Source organism: Leopardus geoffroyi, chromosome A2 (genome assembly GCF_018350155.1).
Source record: "Leopardus geoffroyi isolate Oge1 chromosome A2, O.geoffroyi_Oge1_pat1.0, whole genome shotgun sequence".
In the NCBI taxonomy this organism is placed as follows: Eukaryota; Metazoa; Chordata; class Mammalia; order Carnivora; family Felidae; genus Leopardus; species Leopardus geoffroyi.
The window spans coordinates 5,050,305-5,074,800 of record NC_059331.1 but is presented as its reverse complement, the minus strand read 5'-3'; the positions used below and the strand labels follow the sequence as shown (position 1 = coordinate 5,074,800).

Genomic DNA, 24,496 nt, shown 5'->3' with positions numbered 1-24,496 from the left:
GAAACAAGTATAACGGGGCCCAGATGAATAAATAGCCCAGCCAGACAAGGAAGTGAGGAGGCATTGGAGACTGAGCAAGTTATGTGAGCAAGCCGAGAAGCCCAGAATAGCCTGCCAGTCCCCCTGCAGGGCTGGCTGAGGCCGAGAGGGGGGCAGGGAGGGTGGGGGAGCAGCTGGCAGAAGCCTCAAGACAACAGTTGGACTTCGTGCTAATGCCTGTGGGAGCCAAGAAGGTTACAGCAGGGAAGGACGCGACCATCGAAGTCGGTGCTTTACTCCATGTGCGTGCAGGGGTGCGCAGGATCCAGGCTCCCAAAGAAGTCCCCGTCCTGATCCCCAGAACCTGCGAGGATGTCACATGATGCGGCAAAGGGCACTTTGCAGATGTGATTGAGCTAAAGGCCCTGAGATGGGAGGTGATCCTGGATGACCCAATGTCATCACCAGGGTCCTTATGAGAGGGAGGCATCAGGGTCCCAGTCAGACAAGGAGAGCCACAAGGAAACACGTATAAGGGATGTGCTGTGAGGTTTCGCTGGCCCCCTGAGCCAAGGGGTGCAATGGGCTCTAGAAGCCCAAAAGGGCAGGAAGTGGATTCCCAGTTCCCCCCGTTGGAGCCTCCCTAAGGAACACAGCCCTGCCCACACCTTGATTTCAGACTTCAGCCCTCCAGCCCTGTAAGATAATACATAGGTATTATTTTAAGCCACCAAGTGTGTGGTCATTTGTTACAACAGCAGTCAGAGACCCCTACAGCTTAGGAGCCTGAAGTCTGGACCCCGGCTGCCTGGGTTCACATCCCAGCTCCTCCCGCCTAGAGGATCTTGGGCAAGCGTTCAAAGCCCTCAGTCTCTTGGTCTGCAAACCAGGGATGCAGAAGAAACAAGTTTCATGAAATAAAGTGCTGCGTCTGAGTCTCATGGAGACCAACTCACTAGCGCGCATTCACGTATTCTACACCATAATTTTGCAGGGTCACAAAGCTGTGTTTTTACACAAAGTCCCCAGTTGCTGGAGAGTAGATGAGTTGAAAGGAGTGATTCTGCAGCAGGGAGGCCACAGACCACAGGGGTGAGACAACAGACAGATGGACTGGGGCAGTGAGTGCAGGGGAGAGGGAGGACGGTGGGGGACGGCTTGGAGGACGGGCAGGGCTGTCAGCGAAACAAGGTGAGGAAGAGAAGCAGGTGTTGGAAACACTAAACACACAGTCCATGTGCGGTGAGGCCTCACCACGTGCGGGGCACCAGGATGAGCCTCTGCCTGCCCCATGCCACTGGCTTGTCACCCAATGCTCAGAGGGACATTCATGGCTGTGAATGTCCAGCCTGCCCCTGCACCCTCCAGGGTGGGGGTCCCTGATGCTCAGGCCTCTCCTGAGCTTGAGTCAGGGGTGCAGGGGAGCGGGGGAAGCAGCCATGGGGCAGATCAGATCCAGCCGGGCCAAGTTTACCTTCCAGTTAATGAGTAATGAGTAGCGGGAGAAGGGGAGGCCTGGGCTGCATGGTGGGGGAGGTGCCCAGGCCATGGGTCATGGGGGGAAAATCTCAGAAAGCAGTGTCGCAAGGACCCCATCCTGGAAGTGGGGGGCCAGGGGGGAAGGGCAGTCCCTGCTGTTCCCAGGCCTGGCACCGACTCAAGAAGGATGGGTGGGGGGTGCAGCAGAATAATCACTGCACTCAAGGGGGTGGGGGGGAGAGGGGTGCCCGGGCTCCCCCACCCAGAAAGCCTCCCCCTTCCTTCCCCTTCTTCTCCTTCCTCCAGCTGGGGTGCCAGACGAAACTCAGGACACCAGTTCAACTGGAATCGGGGACACATAGCCAATACTGTGTTAGGGTCAAGTGCCTTCCAGAGACCCCACTTCGCCTCAACTCAGGCAGCCTGGCCCTCCGGCTGTCCATAGCTGGAATGTTGGGCAGGGCACGCCAGCTAACGGGAATCCCATCCTCCAGGCCTCCTCCTCTCTCTCCCCTGCTGGCTTATCTTGCCTGCCATCCCTCTCCCACACTTCCGGGCACAAATGCACATTCCCCAGGAGGAAGCTTCCAAGAATCCCTTCCTTCTCCCAGGCCCACCTCTGCTTCTGCCTTCACCCCTCTGGTCGCTTCCTGGAGGTCGGGGCCAGGACCCTCCGCAGACCTCCACCACCATAGGCGTGAACCTTCCCTCCAAGCCCAGCGCTCTGAAGCATCTCGGCACCTTTGTCAAAACAGCAGGAACTATCATCAATCCCATTGTTCGGATGGATTAACTGAGGCTCTGAGAAAGCCAGAACCAAGCCTTGCTGGGAGGCACAGGCCAGCAGGAATACCTTCCCAAGACAGTCAAAGCAGAAACCCTGAACGTTTAGGGCTATAATGTAACCAGGAAATGGGGTGGGGGAGGAAAATGGGAGTCATTGAGGTTTGGGGGATCCTAGGAGGTACCCCAACCCCTGTTTCAGAAGTTGAATCTCCGTTCTGGATAGTGAGCAGGTGCTTGCACCCTCCCTCTCCCAAAGAAGGGGTGACGCAATCAAAGCAGACAGGGTCCAGGTTTGTTCTGTGTCTGCACACCTCCCCCAACTCCAGGCATGCAGCCTAGGCCAGGAAAGGCCCATGGATTACAGGAAATCAGAGCTGGGTTCCCCATTAACCCCTTCCTTGGGACTTTGGAAAGCAGGCCCTCGGAGATCAGGACCCCCCACCCACATACCCGTTGCCTCCTGTGCCCTGGACTTCACACACCCCTTCCCCCAGATGCACAACCTGCTGGGAACCCAACAGGCACACATCAAATGACACCGAGGCAAAAACGCAAAGCTTTGCCAACATGCTGTCGTGGTGAGACAGTGGGGAAATCCAGCAATTTCCTGCAAGGCCAGCAAGTATGTAAATCAATACAATCATGGAGGGAAATACAGCCATATCTTGCAGGATTATTAATGCAAGTAGCTCTTGGTCCAGGGTCATGTCCTTTCATGGCAATGACAACTGTGACGTGAGTGCTATTACAACCTCATCTGACGGGGGAAACTGAGGCTCAGCGTGGCTATTAATCAAGCGCCAAAGGATACCTCTAAGTGTCAGAGCTGGAAAGTGATGCAGGTCAAGACCACTCACTGTATCCAGGGAAGTCTGTCCACGCGGAAGAGGCTGGTCGCTTTCACACAATGTAAAAGGAGGCAGTTGCCTCTAACAACAAGGCAGCTCTCTGGGCACTGATATTACACGATCTCTGAGGGATACTGTTTACGAAAAAGGCAAGGCGTAACCCAGGGAGACCAGGAAGAATAGCAAGCAGAGAAGACTGGTAATTTGTTTTTAAAACTTGCGAGCATTCAAAATGCATATCTCTGGAAGGAAACAAGGGATTTGGTTTCACTGTGGCATCTGAGACCTGAATGGTTGGGAACGGGAACAGGAGGCAAACTGCCTTTTCCCTGTACATCTACGTGGACCCTTTAGGTGTTGAACCATATGAAGACATTAGCTATTCATAAAAAATTAAATACAGATGGAATAATAGTAGTTAAGAATATTAATGATACTATTGTAACGTTAAGACAGAATAAAAAAAAGCTAGCAATGGGAAATTACCTCACTGATGAGGAAAGTTTTTCTTTTTAACCATTATAGTCTCTCAGGCATCCTGACAAGGGTACATGAAGGGAGCTCCAGGTTCCACTTATATTAAAATATATGCTCACTGAGAGAGTGAACTTCTACACATACAGCAAAGCCCAGCTGAAATGTCCCCTCCTCTGAGAATTTTTACCTGACCCTCTACAAAGCAGGGTTCTTCTCCACTGGGAAGACACACCGTGGGGCCGGGAGTGTCTGTGCTGGACCTCATCCCTCAGTCTGACCCCAGCATAGAAGAGGGACTCCAGCCACCAGCATAGAGATAGACCCATAGGAAGGCATTGGTTAACAAACGCATGGCCGAAAGAAGACTGGGCGCCAGGCCCAAATATCTGGGGTGGGGAGCTCTCTGGCCCTCAGCGTTCCTCCACCGCTAAGTAGGTGCAACAGGGAAAGGTCCCTGTTTACCAACTGACCTTGACCCTGAGGGAGACCTTGGCAGGGGGAAGGTGTGTCCATGTTGCTGGAGGACATGCCCTTGGGTTAGTTACCCCAGGACACACTGGCCCCAGGGATTGAAAAACTTAGGAAATGGTATTGAGAAATCTGGGGCAGCTCCAGGAAGGGAGAAGCCACGGGAGCTGCGGGCTGGGCTGAGGTTGCAGGGGGGAGGCGGGAGGCAGATAAAAGGCAGCCTCCAGCAGCCTCTGCTCATTCCCTCCCAGTCCGCTTCCTCCGTCCCTCTGTCCCTCCACCGTCCCTGCACCATGGGGCCTGCCTCAGGCCCCAGCCCGCTGCTGCTGCTGCTGCTGCTTACCATCCTGCCCCCGGCACCGGGGGACCCCATGTGAGTGGTCATGACCCTTCTCCAAACCGGGCTACTTGTGTGGTGGGAGGGGGCACTCACGGGTTCAGGTCCTAGTAGAATCCAGGGCGCACGTGGGTGTCTGTGGAGGCAGGGGTCAGCGGGTTGCGATGTGAATGGACTTGGGCTGCCTGTGAGCTCATGATTTCATGAGCTGGGGGTTCATGGCACTCGGGTTACAATGGGAGGCAGATGTTTCTAGAACAGGGGTCTGCAGGTTTGGGTGCCTGTGGTGTGTTCAGTGATTCCGTGGCTGCGGAATCACTTGGAGGCCTCGAGATCTGACTTCACAGGACTTGGGGGCTTCGTGATATGCGGGTGAGGACTGGAACCCTGGTCCCTTGAACGGCAGCTCCATCCCGTGTTCCACCCGACCTGCAGGTTCTCCATGATCACCCCCAACATCCTGCGGCTGGAGAATGAGGAGACCGTGCTGCTGGAGGCCCATGACTTCGAAAATAACATTGCAGTCGCGGTCACTGTCCACGACTTCCCAGTGAAAAAGCAAGTGCTATCCAGTGAGAACAGCGCTCTGACCAAAGACAACAACCACATGAGCATGGTCAAAATCAAGGTGGATGTACCTGCTGATGCCCCCCTCCCCTGAGAATTCTCCTTCAATTAGCTTCTCCTATCCTGAGCCTCTAGCTTTGAGCCCCTCTGCTAAGTGAGGTCCTTTGAGCCCCGTGTCTGATTCCCCCTACTCACCCCCCTTTCTGATACTACCCATCTTAGACCCTTGCTCCCTCCCCTACTACCCCTCTGCTCCCAACCTGGGCACACCAGGGAGACCTGAAGTGGTGGACAGGTGCTATTGGCAGAAAGGGCAGGCAGGTGAAAGCCTGGGGCTGAGTGCGGGCAAGGGGCCGGGAGGCAGCATCTCAATGATTCTCTGGCTACTCCTAGATCCCAGCCAGCAAGGAATTAACATCAGAGAAGGGGAAAAAATTCGTGACTATCCAGGCAGATTTTGGGAGCACCGTAGTGGAGAAGGTGGTGCTGGTCAGCTTTCAGAGCGGGTACCTGTTCATCCAGACGGACAAGCCCATCTACACCCCAGGCTCCACAGGTAAGGGGCTGGGCGGTGGCTGGAGAGAGGGCTGGGGGGGACTGTGGGGAGGGGCAGGGCCTCACTCACCGCCCCCTTTCTCTAACATCATCTCCCAGTCCTCTATCGGATCTTTACCGTGGACAACGACCTACTGCCCGTGGGCCGGACCATTATCGTCAGCATCCAGGTACCAGCAGCGGAGAACCCAGACGATGACTCCCCCTGGGCAGAGACTCGGGGAGAGACAAAGAGATAGAGAGAGACAGAGAAGAGATTCCGGAAAAGGCAGGACTGCAGAGGCCGAAAGGCAAAGAGACCTGTAGAGCCTTGAACACAGAAAGAGCCCTGGACACAGGGCCGAGATCCAGGGATACCGGGCACAGTGATGCTTCTGCCCGTGGATTCCGGCTCCAGACAAACCTCTGGGGACCGTGTCACTCTGGACAGGTCACTTCACCCTCCTGGGCCTTGGTTTTCTCAGCTGAAGATTGAGATGACAGATAAAAACTCTCTGTAGCCCAATCCGCCTCCTGCTGCCAGGGGGCAGCCTCGAGCACCCAACTCCTGTCCCACCCTCCTCCACCCAGGGCCCTCCAGGAGCTCCCACCTCCTTGGGGTAAAAGCCTAAGTCCTCCCTGCACTCCCCAAGGCCCTGCAAGACTTGCCCAGTCCCCTACCTGTCCTCCTCTCCTCCTCTCCTCCCTCTCTTCCCCTCACTCACTCTGCTCCAGCCACATGGGCCTTATTGCTGTCCCTCCAACTGCCATAAAGAGCCAGCCCTAGGACCTTTGCACAGGCTGTTCCCCCACTACTCACAAAACGCTCTTCCTCCAAATACCCACATAGCTTGCCCCATCACGTCATTCAAGTCTCTGCTCAAATGTCACCGATGGCACAATTTTACAGAGAAGCCTCTCTGAGGACCTGTAAAATTGCAGACACCCTCTCCCAACTCACACACACACACACACACACACACACACACTCCACTGGTCTCCCTTCCTGTCATCTCCTTTAGACATCCTATAAATTGAATGTATTCATTTGCTAATTGCCGGCTCCCTAGACCTCCACAGAACCTAAATTCCAGACAGGATGGGTGCTTGGCATACAGTAATTTCATTACCATTTACGGGGCTAGGGCAGGAAAGGGGTGGGGGGGGGGGAGGGGGAATGGAAGGAGGAAGTGAAGGACAGAGGGAAGAGGTAGGTGGTTCTCAGAGGATCGTCATGAGTATTTCTTGCAATCACGCAAAGGTAACAGGGACCAGGTCCTGACAGCCACAAGCTGACTGTGGGGATCGGTGGGATTTGTGGGGAACGGAGAACACACACCTCTAACGGTAGAGCCTCTGCCCAGTTCCAGTCAAATGTCGCTATGTGCCAACAGGAACCCGTATGCACGGTTATCCCAATTTCCGAGAGGAGCCAGAAAGCCAGATTTTTACATGATGTCTCCTGGTGTTTAGTTATTTGCAACGAATGACATACTGTGTGTTAGGTTGAACCACACGACTTTGTATTCTTGTAGGTCAGAGTCGAAGGTAGGCAATGCTGTGTGACTTAGCGCCCATAGGATGCTTACCACAGGGTCCCGCACAAAGTAGGTGATAAATGCTAGTTACTATCGGTATTCAGACAGCCGCCGACGAGAGTGAGCTCCAGCTTACATGAATCATGTGCCAAGCCAGTGAGGGAGGGGCTATGTTCCTCTCCTTCTTCTAGCTGGGCACATTGAGCACAGAGACATCAAGCAATTTGCCCAAGGTGACACAGCGCGTAAATGGGAGAGTGGGCATTTGAACCCAGGCTGACTGACTCAAGTCCATGTTCATAACCACTGCCCCAGTAGTCATGACACAGAGAGTGTCCAGACACAGAGAGGAGAAAGGGAGCCTAGGGGCTAAGACAGGTCTCTGAAGAGACACGCCCTCCCTGTCTCCACAGACCCCCGACAATATTCTCATCAAGAAGGACTCCCTGTCTTCTCAGAACCAGGTTGGCATCTTGTCCCTGTCTTGGAACATCCCGGAGCTGGTCAAGTATGTCAGGCCCTCCTAGAGGGGGTTCCCTATGCCAAGGGAGGGCGTCTGGCTGGCTCACTCACCTGCCTTCCCCACAGTACAGGGCAGTGGAAGATAGAAGCCCACTATGAAGATGCCCCACAGCAGGTATTCTCTGCTGAGTTCGAGGTGAAGGAGTACGGTAAGAGGAGGAAGGAGTCAGGGTGGGGGCCCCAAGTGCCAGGCCCAGTGCTGACAGCCTACTGGTGCCGTCTCGCCCCCAGTGCTGCCCAGTTTTGAGGTCCAAGTGGAGCCTACAGAGAAATTCTACTACATTGATGACCCACAGGGCCTGGAGGTCACCATCACGGCCAGGTGAGGGGCTAGGAATGGGACCAGGTGGGAGGGGAGGGGAGGGGAGGGGGGCCAGGTGAGGGCTAGATGACGGGCCAGGTTGGCAGGTAGGGGTGGAGCCAGGTAGGGGCCGGGTAAGGGAACCCGGGTGCGGGGTGGCCAGGTGTGGGACCAGGTGGGCGCTGAGTGGAGAACCAGATACTGGCCAGGTAAGCACCAGGCGAGGGACCAGGAGTCCGTGGAAGTTTGCAGGCAGCCTCGCCCTTCAGGAGAGGAGCATCTGAGACCCTCTTGCCTCTCAGGTTCTTGTATGGGAAGAATGTGGATGGAATAGCCTTCGTCATCTTTGGGGTCCAGGATGGTGACCAGAGGATTTCGCTGCCCCAGTCCCTCACCCGTGTTCAGGTGCTCTGCCCCTCTGAGCCTCCTCCACTTTGGACTTCCCCCTCCCTCACCTGCGCCCCTCCCCCTCTCTGAGCCTTCCTTCCTCCCCCAGATCAATGATGGCAGTGGGGAGGCCAGGCTGGAACGAAAGGTCCTGCTGAGCGGGGTGGAACCCTCCAGAGCAGATGCCCTGGTGGGGAAGTCGTTGTACGTGTCTGTCACCGTTATCCTGCACTCAGGTGAGGCCTGGTCTGAGGAAAGGGACCCAAATGAGGGGGGAGGCCCAGTGTGAGGGCAGAGGCCCAGAATGGATGTGGAATGCAGTGTGACAGGGGAGAACCAGTCTGAGGGCAGAGGCCAAGTGTAAGAGATGATATCCAGAGGAAAGTGATACCCAGTGAGACAAAGGAGGCCCATTCTGAGGGTGGGGGGAGCCCCAGAATGAAAGTGGGATCCAGTCTGATAGAGGAGGGCTAATCTGAGGGGGGAGGGAGCCCCAGAATGAATGTAGGATCCAGTCTGATAGAGGTGGCCCATTCTGAGTGGGGGAGGTCCAGAATGAAAGTGAGATCCAGTCTGTAGAGGAGGCCCAGTCTGAGGGGGGAGGCTCAGTATGAAGGTGGGATCCAGTCTGATAGAGAAGGTCCAGTCTGAGGGGGAGGCCAGAATGAAGGTGGGATCCAGTCTGACAGGGCAGGTCCTGTCTGAGGGGGGAAGGAGCCCCAGAATGAAAGTGGGATCCAATCTGATAGAGGAGGCCCAGTCCGAGGGGGAGGCCCACTATGAAGGTGGGATCCAGTCTGATAGATGAGGCCCAGTCTGAGGGGGGAGGCCCAGTATGAAAGTGGGATCCATCTGATAGAGGAGGCCCAGTCTGAGGGGGAGGCCCAATATGAAGGTGGGATCCAGTCTGACAGGGGAGGCCCAGTCTGAGGGGGAGGCCCAGTATGAATGTGGGATCCGATCTGATACAGAAGGCCCAATCTGAGGGGGGAGGGAGCCCCAGAATGAAAGTGGGACCCAGTCTCATAGAGGAGGGCCAATCTGAGGGTAGGCCCACTATGAAGGTGGGATCCAGTCTGAGGGGGGAGGCCTAGTCTGAGGGGGAGGCGCAGTATGAATGTGGGATCCAGTCTGATAGAGGAGGCCCAGTCTGAGGGGGGAGGGAGCCTCAGAACGAAAGTGGGATCCAGTCTGATAGAGGAAGCCTAGGCTGAGGGGGGAGGCCCACTATGAAGGTGGGATCCAGTCTGACAGAAGCCCAGTCTGAGAGGGGAGGTCAGAATGAAGGTGTGATCCTGTCTGACAGAGGAGGCCCAGTGAGGGGGGAGCCCAGAATGAAGGTGGAATCCAGTCTGATAGAGGAGGCCCAGTCTGAAGTGGGGAGGCCAGAATGAAGGTGGGATGCAGTCTGATAGAGGAGGCCCAGTCTGAGGGGGAGGCGCAGTATGAATGTGGGATCCAGTCTGATAGAGGAGGCCCAGTCAGAGGGGGGGGGACCCAGAATGAACGTGGGATCCATTCTGATAGAGGTGGCCCATTTTGAGGAAGGGAGGTCCAGAATGAAAGAGAGATCCAGTCTGTAGAGGAGGCCCAGTCTGAGGGGGGAGGCCCAGTATGGATATGGGATCCAGTCTGATAGCAGAGGCCCAATCTGATGGGCGGAGGCCAGAATGAAGGTGGGATCCAGTCTGATAGAGAAGCCCAGTCTGATGGGGGAGGCCAGTATGAAGGTGGGATCCAGTCAGACAGAGGAGGCCCAGTGAGGGGGGAGCCCAGAATAAAGGTGGGATCCAGTCTGATACAGGAGGCCCAGTCTGAGGGGGCGAGGCCCAGTATGAATGTGGGATCCAGTTTGATAGAGGAGGCCCAATCTCATGGGGGGACGCCAGAATGAAGGTAGGATCCAGTCTGACATGGGAGGCCCAGTCTGAGGGGGGAGGTCCAGAATGAAAGTGAGATCCAGTCTGATACAGGAGGCCCAGTGAGGGTGCAAGCCAGAATGAAGGTGGGATCCAGTCTGACAGAGGAGACCCAGTCTGAGGGCAGAGGCCCAGTATGAAGGTGGGATCCAGTCTGATAGGGGAAGCCCAGACTGAGTGGGGATGCCCACTATGAAGGTGGGATCTAGTCTGATAGACAAGGGCCAGTCTGAGTGGGGAGGCCCAGTATGAAAGTGGGATCCAGTCTGAGAGAGAAGCCCAGTCTGAGAGGGGAGGCCAGAATGAAGGTGTGATCCTGTCCAACAGAGGAGGCCCAGTGGGGGGGGTGGAGCTCAGAATGAAGGTAAAATCCAGTCTGATAGAGGAGGTCCAGTCTGAAGGGGGGAGGCCAGAATGAAGGTGGGATGCAGTCTGATAGAGGTGGCTGAGTCTGAAGTGGGGAGGCCAGAATGAAGGTGGGATGCAGTCTGATAGAGGTGGCTGAGTCTGAGGGGGGAGACCCAGAATGAAATTGGGATGCAGTCTGTCAGGTGAGGCCAAGTCTGAGAGGGGAAGCCCAGTATGAAGATGGGAAACAGTCTGATAGAGGAGGCCCATTCTGAGGGGGGGAGGTCCAGAAGGAATGTGGGATCCAGTCTGACAAAGGAGGCCAAGTCTGAAGGTGGGAGCCAGTGACAGGGTAGGCATAGTCTGAGGAATGAAGGTGCCCGCCAGTTTGTCAGAGGAGGCCTGGTCTGAGGGAGGCCCACTATGAAGGTGGGAAGCTGTCTGACAGAGAAGGCCTGGTCTGAGGGGAGAGGTCCAGAATAAAAGTGGGATCCAGTCTGATAGAGGAGGCCCAGTCTCAGGAGGGAGGCCCAAAATGAAATTGGGATCCAGTCTCACAGAGTAGGCCCAGTCTGAAAACAGAGGCCCAGTGAGGTTGGGAGCCAGTCTGACAGAGGAGGTCCCATCCTAGTGGGGAGGCCAGAATGAAGGTGGGCAACAGTCTGACAGAGGAAGTCTGAGCACAGGAGGCCAGTATGAAGGTTGGATCCTGTCTGATAGATGATGTCCAGTCTGAGGAGGGAGGCCCAGCATGAAGGTGGGATCCAGTCTGACAGAGGAGTCCCAGTGATGGGGGAGGAACAGAATGAAGGTTCCAGCCAGTCTGATGGAGGAGGCCCAGTCTGAGGGTGGCCCAGTGTAAGGTGTGGTCCAACCTGGAGGGGTGGCCCAGGAACCTGCCCTCACGGCTGGCCCCCTCAGGCAGCGACATGGTGGAGGCGGAGCGCAGCGGGATCCCCATCGTGACCTCCCCCTACCAGATCCACTTCACCAAGACGTCCAAGTTCTTCAAACCAGGCATGCCCTTTGACCTCATGGTGAGACCCGGGGTGGGGCTGCCTCCCCCACCCTTCCCCTGAGCATCAGCCACGCCTCTGGGTCGACCTGAACGCCCTCCACCTGCCCCTGCACTGCACCCGCAGGTGTTCGTGACGAACCCCGACGGCTCCCCGGCACGCAACGTCCCTGTGGAGACCCAGGACTCCAGTGCACGGTCCTTGACCCAGGTCGACGGCGTGGCCAAGCTGATCATCAACACACCCAACAAACCGGTGCCCCTGCCCATCACCGTGAGTCCTCGCCCACCTGTAGCCCTACACTCAGGCGATAGGGGACTGGATTTGCATGGAGGGAATCTGTCCTCTGCCACAGTCATCCTGCCACGTGAGGAGTGGGGTCCTTTTATTGTATCAGGGGATCCTGCCACTCACATAGAGTGTTTTCATCTGCATAGAGGGGATCTTATCTGCACCAGCAGTCTGGCCATCTGCATAGGTATATTATAAGGATCCGGTGATTACATTTGACCCACCTGGATAATCCAAAACAGACTCCCCATCCTCAGACACTTAATCCCATTTGCACAGTTCCTCTGGCCAGGGAAGGTACCGTATTCCCAGGTCCCAGGGATTAGGATGTGGACATCTTTGGGGGGCCAGAATTCATCCCCCTTTCCTCACCCAGGTAACCACTAGGAAGGATGGTATCCTGGAGTCACGACAGGCCACAAGCAGTATGCTCGCCCAACCCTACAAAATCATGGGCAGCTGCAGTAACTACCTCCATCTGTCTGTACCTCGCATGGAGCTCAAGCCAGGGGAAGATCTCAATGTGAACATCCACCTGCGAATTGACCCCACCACCACCAAGCAGAAAGATATCTACTACTACACCTACCTGGTCTGTGCCCTCCTAGGATCCCCAGACCTCTCCTCCTTACTTCTACAGCACCCCCAGTCCAGGGCCACCCCCCCCCCCCGACCTTGCTGATTCTTCCTTACGCCAACCTGTCTCCCCCAGATCATGAACAAAGGGAAACTGTTGAAGGTGGGTCGACAGAAGCGTGAGCTCGGCCAGGATGTGGTCGCATTGCCCCTGACCATCACTGAGGACTTCATTCCTTCCTTCCGCCTGGTGGTTTACTACACCTGCCTTAACAGCAATGGCCAGAGGGAGGTGGTGGCCGATTCCGTGTGGGTGGATGTCAAGGACTCCTGTGTGGGCAAGGTAAGCTTCCGGAGCCTTCCTCCGCACCCATCTTGGCACCCCCGCCTGGCCAGTGTTTGCTCCGTCTCTGCCTCTCTCCAGCCCTCTGGGTGGGGTCCCCAACCGAGGCCCATCTTCTCCTTTTCCAGCTCCTTCTCTCCCCACCTCTGTTTCAGCCTCAGTATCTCCCTCCCTGCTGGCCTTTCCACCTTCAGTCTGTCTGTCTCCACCGTTGCCCCTTCCTGACCAGCACAGCACGGACACTGCCCTGGGCTGACTGCTGATGGAGACCCAGCCTGGCAGGGCTGACCCCTCACTCCTACCTCTGTGCACACCCCCTCCCCCCCAACAGCTGGTGGTGAAAGGTGGCAGGAAGGAAGAGAGGGTTCACCTACCTGGCCAGCAGATGACCCTCAAGATCGAGGGGGACCACGGGGCCCGAGTGGGGCTCGTGGTGGTGGACAAGGGCGTGTTCGTGCTGAACAAGAAGAATAAGTTAACTCAAAGCAAGGTGCGCCCCGTACCGCTGGGGTGTGGCGGAAGCAAAGGGGTGGCGTGGGGCTGAGGCGCGGGTGGCGCTCAGAAGGGAACCGGAAGTGGGGTTAGGCGTGGGCGGGACGGAGGCTGGGACGGACACAGACGTGGCGCAGAAGTGAAGGCTGCGGGTGGGAGCGTAGATGGAGGAGTCTGCGCTGGGGGTGCTTGGCGGGGGCTGTGCACACAGCTCTGAGAGGAGTCTGGGACCAGAACGGAGGGGCGGTCGGACATGTCAGCCTGGTGACCCCTGCCCTCCCGCAGATCTGGAACGTGGTGGAGAAGGCTGACATCGGCTGCACCGCAGGCAGCGGGAAGGACTATGCCGGCGTCTTCACGGACGCAGGGCTGGCCTTCCAGACCAACACAAACCTGCAGACCCCGGATAGGACAGGTGAGGGCCGGGGCCTCCACCCCAGATGCTGAGAGCAGGTGGAGGGCAGTGTTCTGAGGTCCTCAGATGCTGAGAGCAGGTGGGGGCCCTGGGTTCAAGTCCTGCCCCAGCCCCCACCTAGTGAATCACTGCCTACTGAGCCTCAGTTTCCTCATCTGTCAAATGGGAACAACAACTCATGGCTCCCTCACGGCTACTGAGAGGAGTACATCGGGGACCCTCAGTGGACGCTTAACCCATCTTGTTCGCGTGTGCCCTCCCCTCAGATCCCGAGTGCCCCAAACCAGCTACCCGGCGCCGCCGCTCGGTGATGCTCATGGAGAAGAGGATGGACAAAGGTGGGGGCCCCCCACCTCCCCCCAAACCCTGTCCCTCCGGGATCCAGCCCAGGAGGGAGCAGGGCAGGGCCCGGCCCTGGGGACGTCCTACCCGTGGTCCGCCATGAGCTCCTCCTGCTTTGAGGTCCCGGCTGAGGCCCTGACAGGTGTCGTGTCCCCACAGCGGGTCAGTACCCAAAGCAGCTGCGCAAGTGCTGTGAACATGGCATGCGGGAGAACCCCATGAAGTTCTCGTGCCAGCGCAGGGCTCGGTTCATCCAGCACGAGGCCTCGTGCGTGAAGGCCTTCCTGGACTGTTGCAACTACATCACCCAGCTGAGGCTCAACCACACCCGTAATGTCCACCTGGGATTGGCCCGGAGTGAGTCCACTTGCCTGTGGCTGGCCAGAGCGGGAGGGCCTGGACTGAAGGGAGTAGGCTCGGTCAGAGGGGGGCAGGCTTGGTTTGGAAGGAAGAGGCCAGCCAGAGTGGGGAAGCTCTGTGAGAGTGGGGATGGCCTGGTCTGAGGGAAGAGGCCCAGGCCAGAGTGGGAAAGCTTGATCAGAGGGGGTAGGGCCTGATCTGAGGGAGGAGGGCAGCCAGAGTGGGGAGACTGGGTGAGAGCAGCCAGGACCTGTCTGAGGGAGAAGAACCTATCTGAATGGGGGAAGGTGCCTGTTTGGGTGGAAGGATGCCTGTGTCTGAGGGGGGAGGAGGGCCTGTCTGAAGGGGGAGGATGCTTCTGTCTGAGATGCGTTTTTAGCCTGCCTTTACCAAAGAAAACTCATTTATGTTGCTTTCCAAAGAGGTGCCTAACTCAATGCCTGACAACATCTGTTGATTTGTTTTCATTCATTCATTCCCTCCCTCCCTCATTCATTCATTCACTCATTCATTCATTCACTCATTCATTCATTCATTCAGTTCTGGATAAGACAAAGCATGTGCACACTTGAAACTTTACATCTCAGGCCAAATAAATGTTAAGCCAAGAGAAATTTCTCTTCCAAGAAGCCCATTGAAAGCAGAACCAGAGTGGTCCCCACCACAAGGCGGCCCTGACAGAACTGGTGGGAATCCTACCTGCCATTTGCTCAGAGCCTTTGAGCCCAGTGAGGCCTGATGTCTGCTTTTTAAAAATGCTTTTTGGTGTGTCTTATGTAGAGAAAGGCCTTTCTGCTAGGATGGGTACAGTGGAAACCAAGCCCACAGAGAGCCCCCCCCGCACCATGGGCAGCATGGCCCCTGTCGTGCGGGTCCCCCTGGCAGATTCCCTCTCGGCCCGCCCTGTCCAGAGTGCTCTTTTTAACCCCTGTGGGCAGAGTGGTGCTTGCTGCACTGACCCTTCTCACTGGCCCTTTGAACACTTCTTTTGCACATGCCATCGTTTTCATGGGGGACCAGAAACTGTGTCGTCCAAATTGGGCTCTGAGAACAAGGGCCAGTGTGAGCGGCTCTTGAAACCGAGGGAAGGGGCGCCTGGGTGGCGCAGTCGGTTAAGCGTCCGACTTCAGCCAGGTCACGATCTCGCGGTCCGTGAGTTCGAGCCCGCATCAGGCTCTGGGCTGATGGCTCAGAGCCTGGAGCCTGTTTCTGATTCTGTGTCTCCCTCTCTCTCTGCCCCTCCCCCGTTCATGCTCTGTTTCTCTCTGTCCCAAAAATAAATAAAAACGTTGAAAAAAAAGAAGAAAAAAAAAAAAAAGAAACCGAGGGAAGTTACCTTATCGACCACAGGATGAAAAGTCACGAAACAGAACCCCTTTGCTTAAAAACTAAGGAAGATGGGGAAACGCCATAAGCGGCAGGCTGCCCGATCCAAGCAAACATAATCATTTTTTTTTATTTATTTTTTTTTTAATTTTTTTTTCAACGTTTATTTATTTTTGGGACAGAGAGAGACAGAGCATGAACGGGGGAGGGGCAGAGAGAGAGGGAGACACAGAATCGGAAACAGGCTCCAGGTTCTGAGCCATCAGCCCAGAGCCCGACGGGGGGCTCGAACTCACGGACCGCGAGATCGTGACCTGGCTGAAGTCGGACGCTTAACCGACTGCGCCACCCAGGCGCCCCAATCATTTTTTTTTTTTTTAAATCTTTAGACTCTCAAGCAGAAAAAGGAAAATGGGCATAAAAACCTTTTATCCCTCTGAATCATTTGAGGCCGCACCATTGAGGCCCCTAATTAGCTCCGTGTGGAATTTCTAGAAGCAAAGATATTCTGCCACAAAACCACAGCACAGGCATCAGAATTAGGACGTTAATGTTGACTTGTTACCACCACCAAAACCTCCAACCCCGTTCAGGCTGGCCAGTGGTTTCCCTGTGGCTTGGTCTGGATCCTTTATAGGAAAAGGGTCTGTGCAGGAACAGACGTCGTATTTCCTGGTGGGGTCTCCTTAGTGTCCTTGGATCTGCTCAACCCCTGGCAGCACAGCCGTCTTGAGTGACTTTCACGTCCGGCTACTTGGGGGGCTGTCCCACGGTTTGGGTTGGCTCCATGCTTCCTCGTAATGACATCCAGGTTTTGCATTTGGGGGCAGCACTGTCACAGGAGAGACACTATGGATTCTCAGTGCATCATGTCGGGAGCCCAAAGACATTGATTTGTCCCATTGTTGGTGCTGTGAGTCTTGATCACGTGATTAAGGCGCTGTCTGCTGGGTCTCTCCACTGTAAAGTTCCTCCTTATTCCTGGATAGTCCATTTCTAAACCTCTTTCTGCTATCAGATCAGGGCAAAATTTAAGCCAAGGGAAAATTTCCCCCAAATCAATTTTTATGTAGCCTGTATGACAGCAGGTATGGATCCTTATATGGTAACACATACTTTTCATGTACACTCATATTTTTATTTTAATTTTATTTATTTATTTATTTATTTATTTATTTATTTATTTATTATATTTATATTTATTTATTTATTTACTTATTTATTCATTTAATTTATTTATTTTTGCTTAGAAATGTGCAGTCACCTCCTAAAGGCAGACATCGCCAAAGGGGACACATATTTCTGAATTCTTTTAGCTGGAAGGCTAGCACGCCCTCCACCATCACCCCCCAAAAAACACACAAAGATTCCCAACACACATGAGTAAAGGGCTGAATCTTCAGTCTGTGAAAATTATTCTAATCTAGGCTTGGTGCCTTCTGCTCCAGTGACCTATAGACTTTCTTTCTCAAAGAGGAAAATTAGACAAAATATCTGATCTACTGGGATATGGCTTACACACACTCAGGTGTTTCCTCCCCCAGCCTTGTGTAATTTCTTTCTTTCTTTTTTTTTTTAAATTTATTGCCAATGCGTGTAGTCTTGGCTTCAGGAGCGCAGTCCTATGATTCATCACTTACATACAACCCCAGTGCTCATCCCAAGTGTCCTCCTCAATGCCCATCACCCATTTTCCCCACTCCCCCCATATCCTATTCCCATCAACCCTCAGTCTGTTCTCTGTGTTTAAGAGTCTCTTATGGTTTGTCTCCCTCTCTCTTTGTATCTAATTTTTCCTTCCCTCCCACTATGGTCTTCTGTTTCTCAAATTCCACATATGAGTGAAAAAATACGATATCTGCCTTTCTCTGACTTATTTCACTTAGCATAATACCCTCCAGATCCATCCACGTTGTTGCAAATGGTCAGCTTTCCTTCTTTTTCATCACCAAGTAGTATTCCATTCTCTGTATATATAGCCATTCATCAGTTGATGGACATTTGAGCTCTTTCCATAATTTGGCTATTGTTGAAATGCTACTATAACCACTGGAGTACACGCGCCCCTACGAATCAGCACTCGTGTGCCCTTTAGGATAAATTTCTAGTAGTGCTATTATTGCTGGGCCATAGGGTAAATCTAATTTTGATTTTTTGAGGGACCTCCACACTGTTTTCCAGAGTGGCTACACCAGTTTGTATTCCCACCAACAGTGCAAGAGGGTCCCCCTTTCTCCACATCCTCACCAACATCTGTTGTTTCCTGAGTTGTTACTTTTAGCCACTCTGACCAGTGTGAGGGGGTATCTCAATGTGTTTTTGGTTTGTATTTCCCTGATGATGAGTGATGTCGAGCATCTTGTCATGTGTCTGTTTACCATCTGGATGTCTTCTTTGGAAAAGTGTCTGTTCATGTTTTCTGCCCATTTCTTCACTGGACTATTCGTTTCCTGGGTGTTGAGTTTGGTAAGTTGTTTATAGATTTTGTATACTAACTAACCCTTTATCCGTTATGTCATTTGCAAATATCTTCTCCCATTCCATCGGTTACCTTTTAGTTTTGTTGATTGTTTCCCGTGCTGTGCAGAAACTTTTTACCTTGATGAGGTCCCAAATGGTCCGCTTTTGCTTTTATTTCCCTTGCCTTCAGAGACACATCAAGTAAGAAGTTGCTGCGGCCGAGGTCAAAGAGGTTGCTTCCAGTTTTCTCCTGTAGGATCTTGATGGTTTCCTGTCTCACACTTAGGTCTTTCATCCATTTTCAATTTATTTTTGTGTATGGTGTAAGAAAGTGGTCCAGGTTCGTTCTTCTGCATGTTGCTGTCCAGTTTTCCCAGCATCACTTGCTGAAAGGACTGCCTTTTTTCCATTGGATACTCTTTCCTGCTTTGTTGAAGATTAGTTGGCCATACATTTGTGGGTCCATTTTTGGGTTCTTTATTCTGTTCCATTGGTCTATGTGTCTGTTTTTGTGCCAATACCATACTGTCTTGATGATTACAGCTTTGTAATACAGACTAAAGTCTGGGATTGTGATGCCTCCAGCTTTGGTTTTCTTTTCAACATTACTTTGACTATCTGGGGTCTTTTGTGGTTTCATAAAAATCTTAGGATTGTTTGTTCTAGCTCTGTGAAGAATGCTGGTGCTGTTTTCATTGGGATTGCAGTGAATGTGTAGATCACTTTGGGTAGTATCGACGTTTTAACAATACTTACTCTTCCAATCCATGAGCATGGAATGTTTTTCCATTTCGTTGTGTCTTCTTCTGTTTCTTTCATAAACTTTCTATAGTTTTCAGTGTACAGATCTTTTACCTCCTTGGTTAGGTTTATTCCTAGGTATTTGGTGGTTCTTGGTGCAATTGTAAATGGGATTGATTACTTGATATAGTTTTCTGTTTCTTCATTATTTGTGTCTAGAAATGCAACCGACTTGTGTACAATGATTTTGTATCCTGCAACCTTGCTGAATTCATGGATCAGTTCCAGCAGTTTTTGGTGGAGTCTTTTTGGTTTCCAAGTAGAGTATCCTTTCATCTGTGAAGACTAAAAGTTTGACACTTCTCTCAATTTTGGTGCCTATTTTGTTTTGTTGTCTGATTGCTGAGGTTAGTACTTCCAGTGACACCAGTGGTAAAAGGGGACAACCCTGTCGTGTTCCTGATCTCAGTGGCAAAGCTCTCGGTTTTTCCCCATTGATGATGATATCAGTTGTGGCCTTTCATATATGGCTTTGATGATGTTAAGGCATGTCCCTTCTATCCTGACTTTCTTGAGGGTTTTTTAAAGAAAGGATGCTGTTTTTGTCAAATGCTTTTTTCTGCATCTATTGACAGGATCCTATGGTTTTTATCCATTCTTCTATTAATGGGATGTGTCATGTTGATTGGTTTGCAAATATTGAACCAGCCCTGCAGTCCAGGAATGAATCCCACTTGATCATGTTGAGGAATTCTTTTAATATACTGTTGAATTCGATTTGCTAATATCTTGTTGAGAATTTTTACATCCATTTTCATCAGGTATATTGGCCTGTAATTCTCCTTTTTAGTGGGGTCTTTGGTTTGTGATCAAGGTAATTCTGGCTTCAAAGAATGAGTGTGTGGGGCACCTGGGTGGCTCAATTGGTTAAGCGTCCAACTTCAACTCAGGTCACGATCTCACGGTCTGTGAGTTCGAGCCCCGCGTCAGGCTCTGGGCTGATGGCTCAAAGCCTGGAGCCTGCTTCGGATTCCGTGTCTCCCTTTCTCTCTGACCTTCCCCCATTCATGCTCTGTCTCTCTCTGTGTCAAAAATAAATAAACGTTAAAAAAATTTTTAAAAAAAAAGAATGAGCGTGGAAGCTTTCCTTCCATTTCTATCTTTTTGGAGCAGCTTGTGAATGATAGGTATTAACTCTGCTTTAAATGTCTGGTAGAATTCTCCTGGGAAGTCATCTGGCCCAGGACTCTTATTTGTTGGGAGATTTTTGATAACTGATTCAATTTCTTCACTGGTTATGGGTCCGTTCAAATTTTCTATTTCTTCCCTTTGGAGTTTTGGTAGTGCATGGGTGTCTAGAATTTGTCCATTTCTTACAGGTTGTCCAGTTTGTTGGCATATAATTTTTCATTGTATTCTCAAATAAATTTTGTATTTCAGCGGTGTTTGCTGTGATCTCTCCTCTTTTCTTTGTGATTTTATCTGTTCCCAACCAGATTTTCTCTTTGAGAAATCTGGCTAGGAGGTTATCAATTTTGTTTATTCTTTCAAAATACCAGCTCTTAGATTCATTTATCTGTTCTGTTTTTTGGATTCTATATTGTTTATTTCTGCTCTAATCTTTATTAATTCTCTTCTTCTGGCTTTGGGCTTGTTTTTTTTTTTTTTTTTTTTTTTTCTTTTTGCTGCTGTCTTTCTAGTTCCTTTGGTTGTGAGGGTAGATTCTGTATTTGGAATCTTTCTTGCTTCTTGAGAAAGGCCTGAAATCCAATGTATTGTCCTCTTGGAACTACCTTTGCTGCACCTCAAAGGGTTTTGACTTTCATGTTTTCATTTTCATTCCCTTCCATACGTTTTTAAATTCCTCCTTTAATTTCCTGAATTACCCATTCATTCTTTAGTAGGGTTTTATTTAACCTCCTTGTATTTGTGGGCTTTCCGAATTTTTCTTGTGGTTGATTTCAAGTTTCATAGCGTTGTGATCTGAAAATATGCTTGGTATGATTTCAATCTCTTTATACTTGTTGAGGACTGATTTGTGTCCCAGTAAGTGATCTCTTCTGGAGAAAGTTCCATGTGCCCTCAAGAAGAATGTGTATTCTGCTACCTTTGGATGAAAAGTTCTGAATACATCTGTTAAGTCCATCTGTCATTCTGAGCCATTGTTTCCTTATTGATTTTCTGATTATATGATCTGTCCATTATGGTAAATGGAGTATTAAAGTACACATTAATACTGTGATTAATACAATCACAGTATTATTGTGTACACATTCATTTATGTTTGTGATTGATTTATATATTTGGGTGCTACACACTGGGTGCTTAAACATTTATAATTATTAACTCTTCTTGATGGATACGCCTCTCAATTATGATATAATGCCCTTCTTCATCTCTTGTTATAGACTTTGTTTTAAAATCTAGTTTGTGTGATATAAGTATGGCTACTCCAACTTTCTTTTGATGTCCAATAGCATTATAGATGGTTCTCCGTCCCTTCACTCTCAATCTGCAGGTGTCCTCAGGTCTAAAAGGAGTCTCTTACAGTCAACATATAGATGGATCTTATTTTTTTTTTATCCATTCTGATACCCTGTGTCTTTTGATTGGGACATTTAGTCCATTTACATCGAGAGTGATTATTGAAAGGTATGGATTTACTGCCATTGTGTTATCTGCAGGTTTTGTGCTTATGGTGATGTCTCTGGTCCCTTGTAGTCATTGCTGCTTTCCACTCACAGAGTCCCCCTTACGCTCTCCTGCAGGGCTGGTTTAGTGGTCACAAACTCCTTCAGTTTTTGTTTGTCTGGGAAAGCCTTTATCTCTCTTTCTATTCTGAATGGCAGCCTTCCTGGATGAAGGATTCTTGGCTGCCTAGTTTTGCTATTCAGCATATTGAATGTTTCCTGCCACTCGCTTCTGGCCTGCCAAGTTTCAGTGGACAGGTCTGCTACTACCCTTATGTGTCTACCCTTGTAGGTTAAGGCCCGTTTTTCCCTAGCTGCTTTCATAATTCTCTCTTTATCTTTGTATTTTGCAGTTTCACTATGATTATGTCATTTTTTGTTGATTTTGAAGGGAGTTCTCTGTGCCTCTAGCACTTGGATGCCTGTTTCCTTCCCTAGATGAGGGAAGTTCTCAGCTATAATTTGTTCACATAAACCTTCTGCCCCTTTCCTTCTCTCTTCTTCTTCCAGAACTCCTATGATACGGTTATTATTTCATTTCACAGAATCACTTAGGTCTCTAAATCTCCCCTCATGGTCTAGTAATTTCCTTGCCCTCCTTTTTTTCAGCTTCATCATTTTCCATAATTTTGTCTTCTATTTCGCTTATTCTCTCTTCAACTTCTTCCATCCTTGCTGTCACTGCAGCTGGGTTATTTTGCTTCTCATTTACAACATTTCTTAATCCACCTTGATTATTTCATAGTCTTTGATCTCTTCAGCAATGGATTCTTTGCTGTCTTCTATACTTTTTTCAAGCCCAGCTATCAGTCTTATGACGGTTTTTCTAAATTATTGTTCAGATATAGTGTTTAGATCTGTTTTGAGAAGTTCTCTGGCTGTCATTTCATCCTGGAATTTCTTTTGAGGAGAATTCTTCCATTTCATCATTTTGGCTAGGTTTCTGATTTTTACACATTTTAATAGCTTGTTATGTGTCCTGCACCTGTGAGTCCTACTATATTAAGAATAGGTCATACACTGCCCAGGTCCTGGGACTTCCAGAAGTGTTTGTGGAGTGTGATCATGCACTCTGTTGCATATTTGGCTGTTCTGTCCCACTGCTCATAGTGGTGATGGTTTGGACCTTCCACCAGGTGTGTTTTCATTTGTTCATTGAAGGAACCCTGGAAAAAGGAAAGGTGAGAGGAGCCTGATTCCCAACAAAGAGAAAATGAAAGGGGCATTAAAAAAAGGTCAGGAAGAAAATCAAATAAACTATAAAGTTTATTAACTATAAAGTTAATCCAGAGATGTGTAGAGATAAGTATCTCTGGGGACAGTGGAGAAATGGGTCTGTTCTCAACCCAGATTTGTCTCCTCCTCACCCGTGCCTCCCAGGTGACTTGGATGAGGATATAATCCCGGAAGAGGAAATCATTTCCCGAAGCCAGTTCCCTGAGAGCTGGCTGTGGCGCATAGAGGAACTCAGTGAACCTGAGAAAGATGGGTAAGGCTGAGACACCCCCCCACATTAACCCCCCCACCCCCAGGCCACCTGCTATAGCGGCCCCATCTGGACCACTTCGTTTGCATGCACCCATGCCTCTCTTTTCTGGAATCACTGGGCAACCCCACAACCCAGCCTAGAAAAAAAATCAAGAGTCAGGCTCCCTCCGTGTGCCCAGCCCCCACTCCTCCCTCCAACCTGCCCCTTGAGGCCCCTCCACACCAGCTCTCCCCCCAGGCCCCTGACACCTGCCTCTTTTTAATACCCCCACTTCTCCTCCATCCAGGATTTCCACAAAGACCATGAATATATTTTTGAAAGACTCCATCACCACCTGGGAGATTCTGGCGGTGAGCTTGTCGAACAAGAAAGGTGAGAGAAGGTGGTGGCCCCATGCTCACGAGTCAGGGATCCCAGGGCCATTGGGCATTTTCTCATCCCATCCAGAGAGATCCCCTGTTTCTTGGTGGCTGACACACTGCTCCCAGGTGACAAGTGGGGGTGTCAGATCCTGCTCTGTGGGTGACGAGTCAGCGCTTTTTGTAAATAGATTTTCTTTCGAGAGCAGTTTTAGGTTGACAGCAAAATTGAGGGGAAGGTACAGAGAGTTCCCACATACATCCAGTCTACCCACCCCCGATGCACACAGTCTGCCCCGTGCAGACATGCACTATCAGCATCCCTCACCAGCATGGTGTATTCGTGACACTGACACGCCTATCGTCACCCCAAGTTCATCATTGACATGAGTGTTCACTCTCAGTGTTGTACGATCTACAGGTTTGGACACAGATATAAGGACATATCTCTACCATTGTACTATCATACAGAATAATTTGCAACAACAAACACCCTTAAGGGGTGGTGTTGACAGGGTGATGGGTAAATCCATTAAGAAAATATGAAGGAGGTAGCAGGATGAAATGTATTATTGGAACATCGGTGGTCGGATTGTGAAACCTGGCAAAAAAAAGAAAAAAGAAAAAAAGAAAGGTAACCAGGAGGCTGGGGACCTGACACAGGGAGCTGGGAGGCCCTGGCCTAATAGGGGTGGTCTCGGGCAGGCCTGGGAGCATGGTGAGGAGAGGGAGGCGATAACTTTAAGCCCAGATGAGTAATATGTTCTTGAGATCATTTTGAAAACAAAATGTGAATGCAAAAATATATATATATAATAATCCATGATGAACAAAATGTCTCCATTGTAAATAGAAGACCCTGGGGCGCCTGGATGGCTTACGTGGGTTAAGTGTCTGACTTCGGCTCAGGTCATGATCTTGCAGTTTGTGAATTTAAGCCCTGCATCGGGCTCTCTGCTGACAGCTCAGAGCCTGGAGCCTGCTTCAGAGTCTGTGTCTTCCTCTCACTCTGCCCCTCCCCTGTTCGCGCTTGGTCTCTCTCTCTCTCTCTCTCTCTCTCTCAAAAATAAATAAACATTAAAACAAAAATTAAAACCATAAGGTAA

General features: G+C 51.1%; 1 protein-coding gene across 2 annotated transcripts in view; it reads left to right on the top strand.

Moving 5' to 3' along the window:
• Positions 1–4,268: 4,268 nt before the first annotated feature.
• LOC123605202 (complement C3-like) overlaps positions 4,269–24,496 on the top strand; it is a 40,939-nt gene continuing 20,711 nt past the window's right edge. For both annotated transcript variants that reach the window (XM_045491749.1, XM_045491750.1), the window contains exons 1-19: positions 4,269–4,410; positions 4,810–5,002; positions 5,335–5,497; positions 5,596–5,666; positions 7,427–7,521; positions 7,602–7,684; positions 7,767–7,857; positions 8,139–8,241; positions 8,333–8,459; positions 11,412–11,527; positions 11,633–11,779; positions 12,174–12,389; positions 12,510–12,716; positions 13,048–13,206; positions 13,494–13,623; positions 13,890–13,961; positions 14,125–14,322; positions 22,923–23,031; positions 23,318–23,403. In XM_045491749.1, the coding sequence (XP_045347705.1) occupies positions 4,331–4,410; positions 4,810–5,002; positions 5,335–5,497; positions 5,596–5,666; positions 7,427–7,521; positions 7,602–7,684; positions 7,767–7,857; positions 8,139–8,241; positions 8,333–8,459; positions 11,412–11,527; positions 11,633–11,779; positions 12,174–12,389; positions 12,510–12,716; positions 13,048–13,206; positions 13,494–13,623; positions 13,890–13,961; positions 14,125–14,322; positions 22,923–23,031; positions 23,318–23,403 (2,446 nt within the window). In that variant the 5' untranslated portion in view covers positions 4,269–4,330. The remainder of the gene's footprint in view (positions 4,411–4,809; positions 5,003–5,334; positions 5,498–5,595; positions 5,667–7,426; positions 7,522–7,601; positions 7,685–7,766; positions 7,858–8,138; positions 8,242–8,332; positions 8,460–11,411; positions 11,528–11,632; positions 11,780–12,173; positions 12,390–12,509; positions 12,717–13,047; positions 13,207–13,493; positions 13,624–13,889; positions 13,962–14,124; positions 14,323–22,922; positions 23,032–23,317; positions 23,404–24,496) is intronic.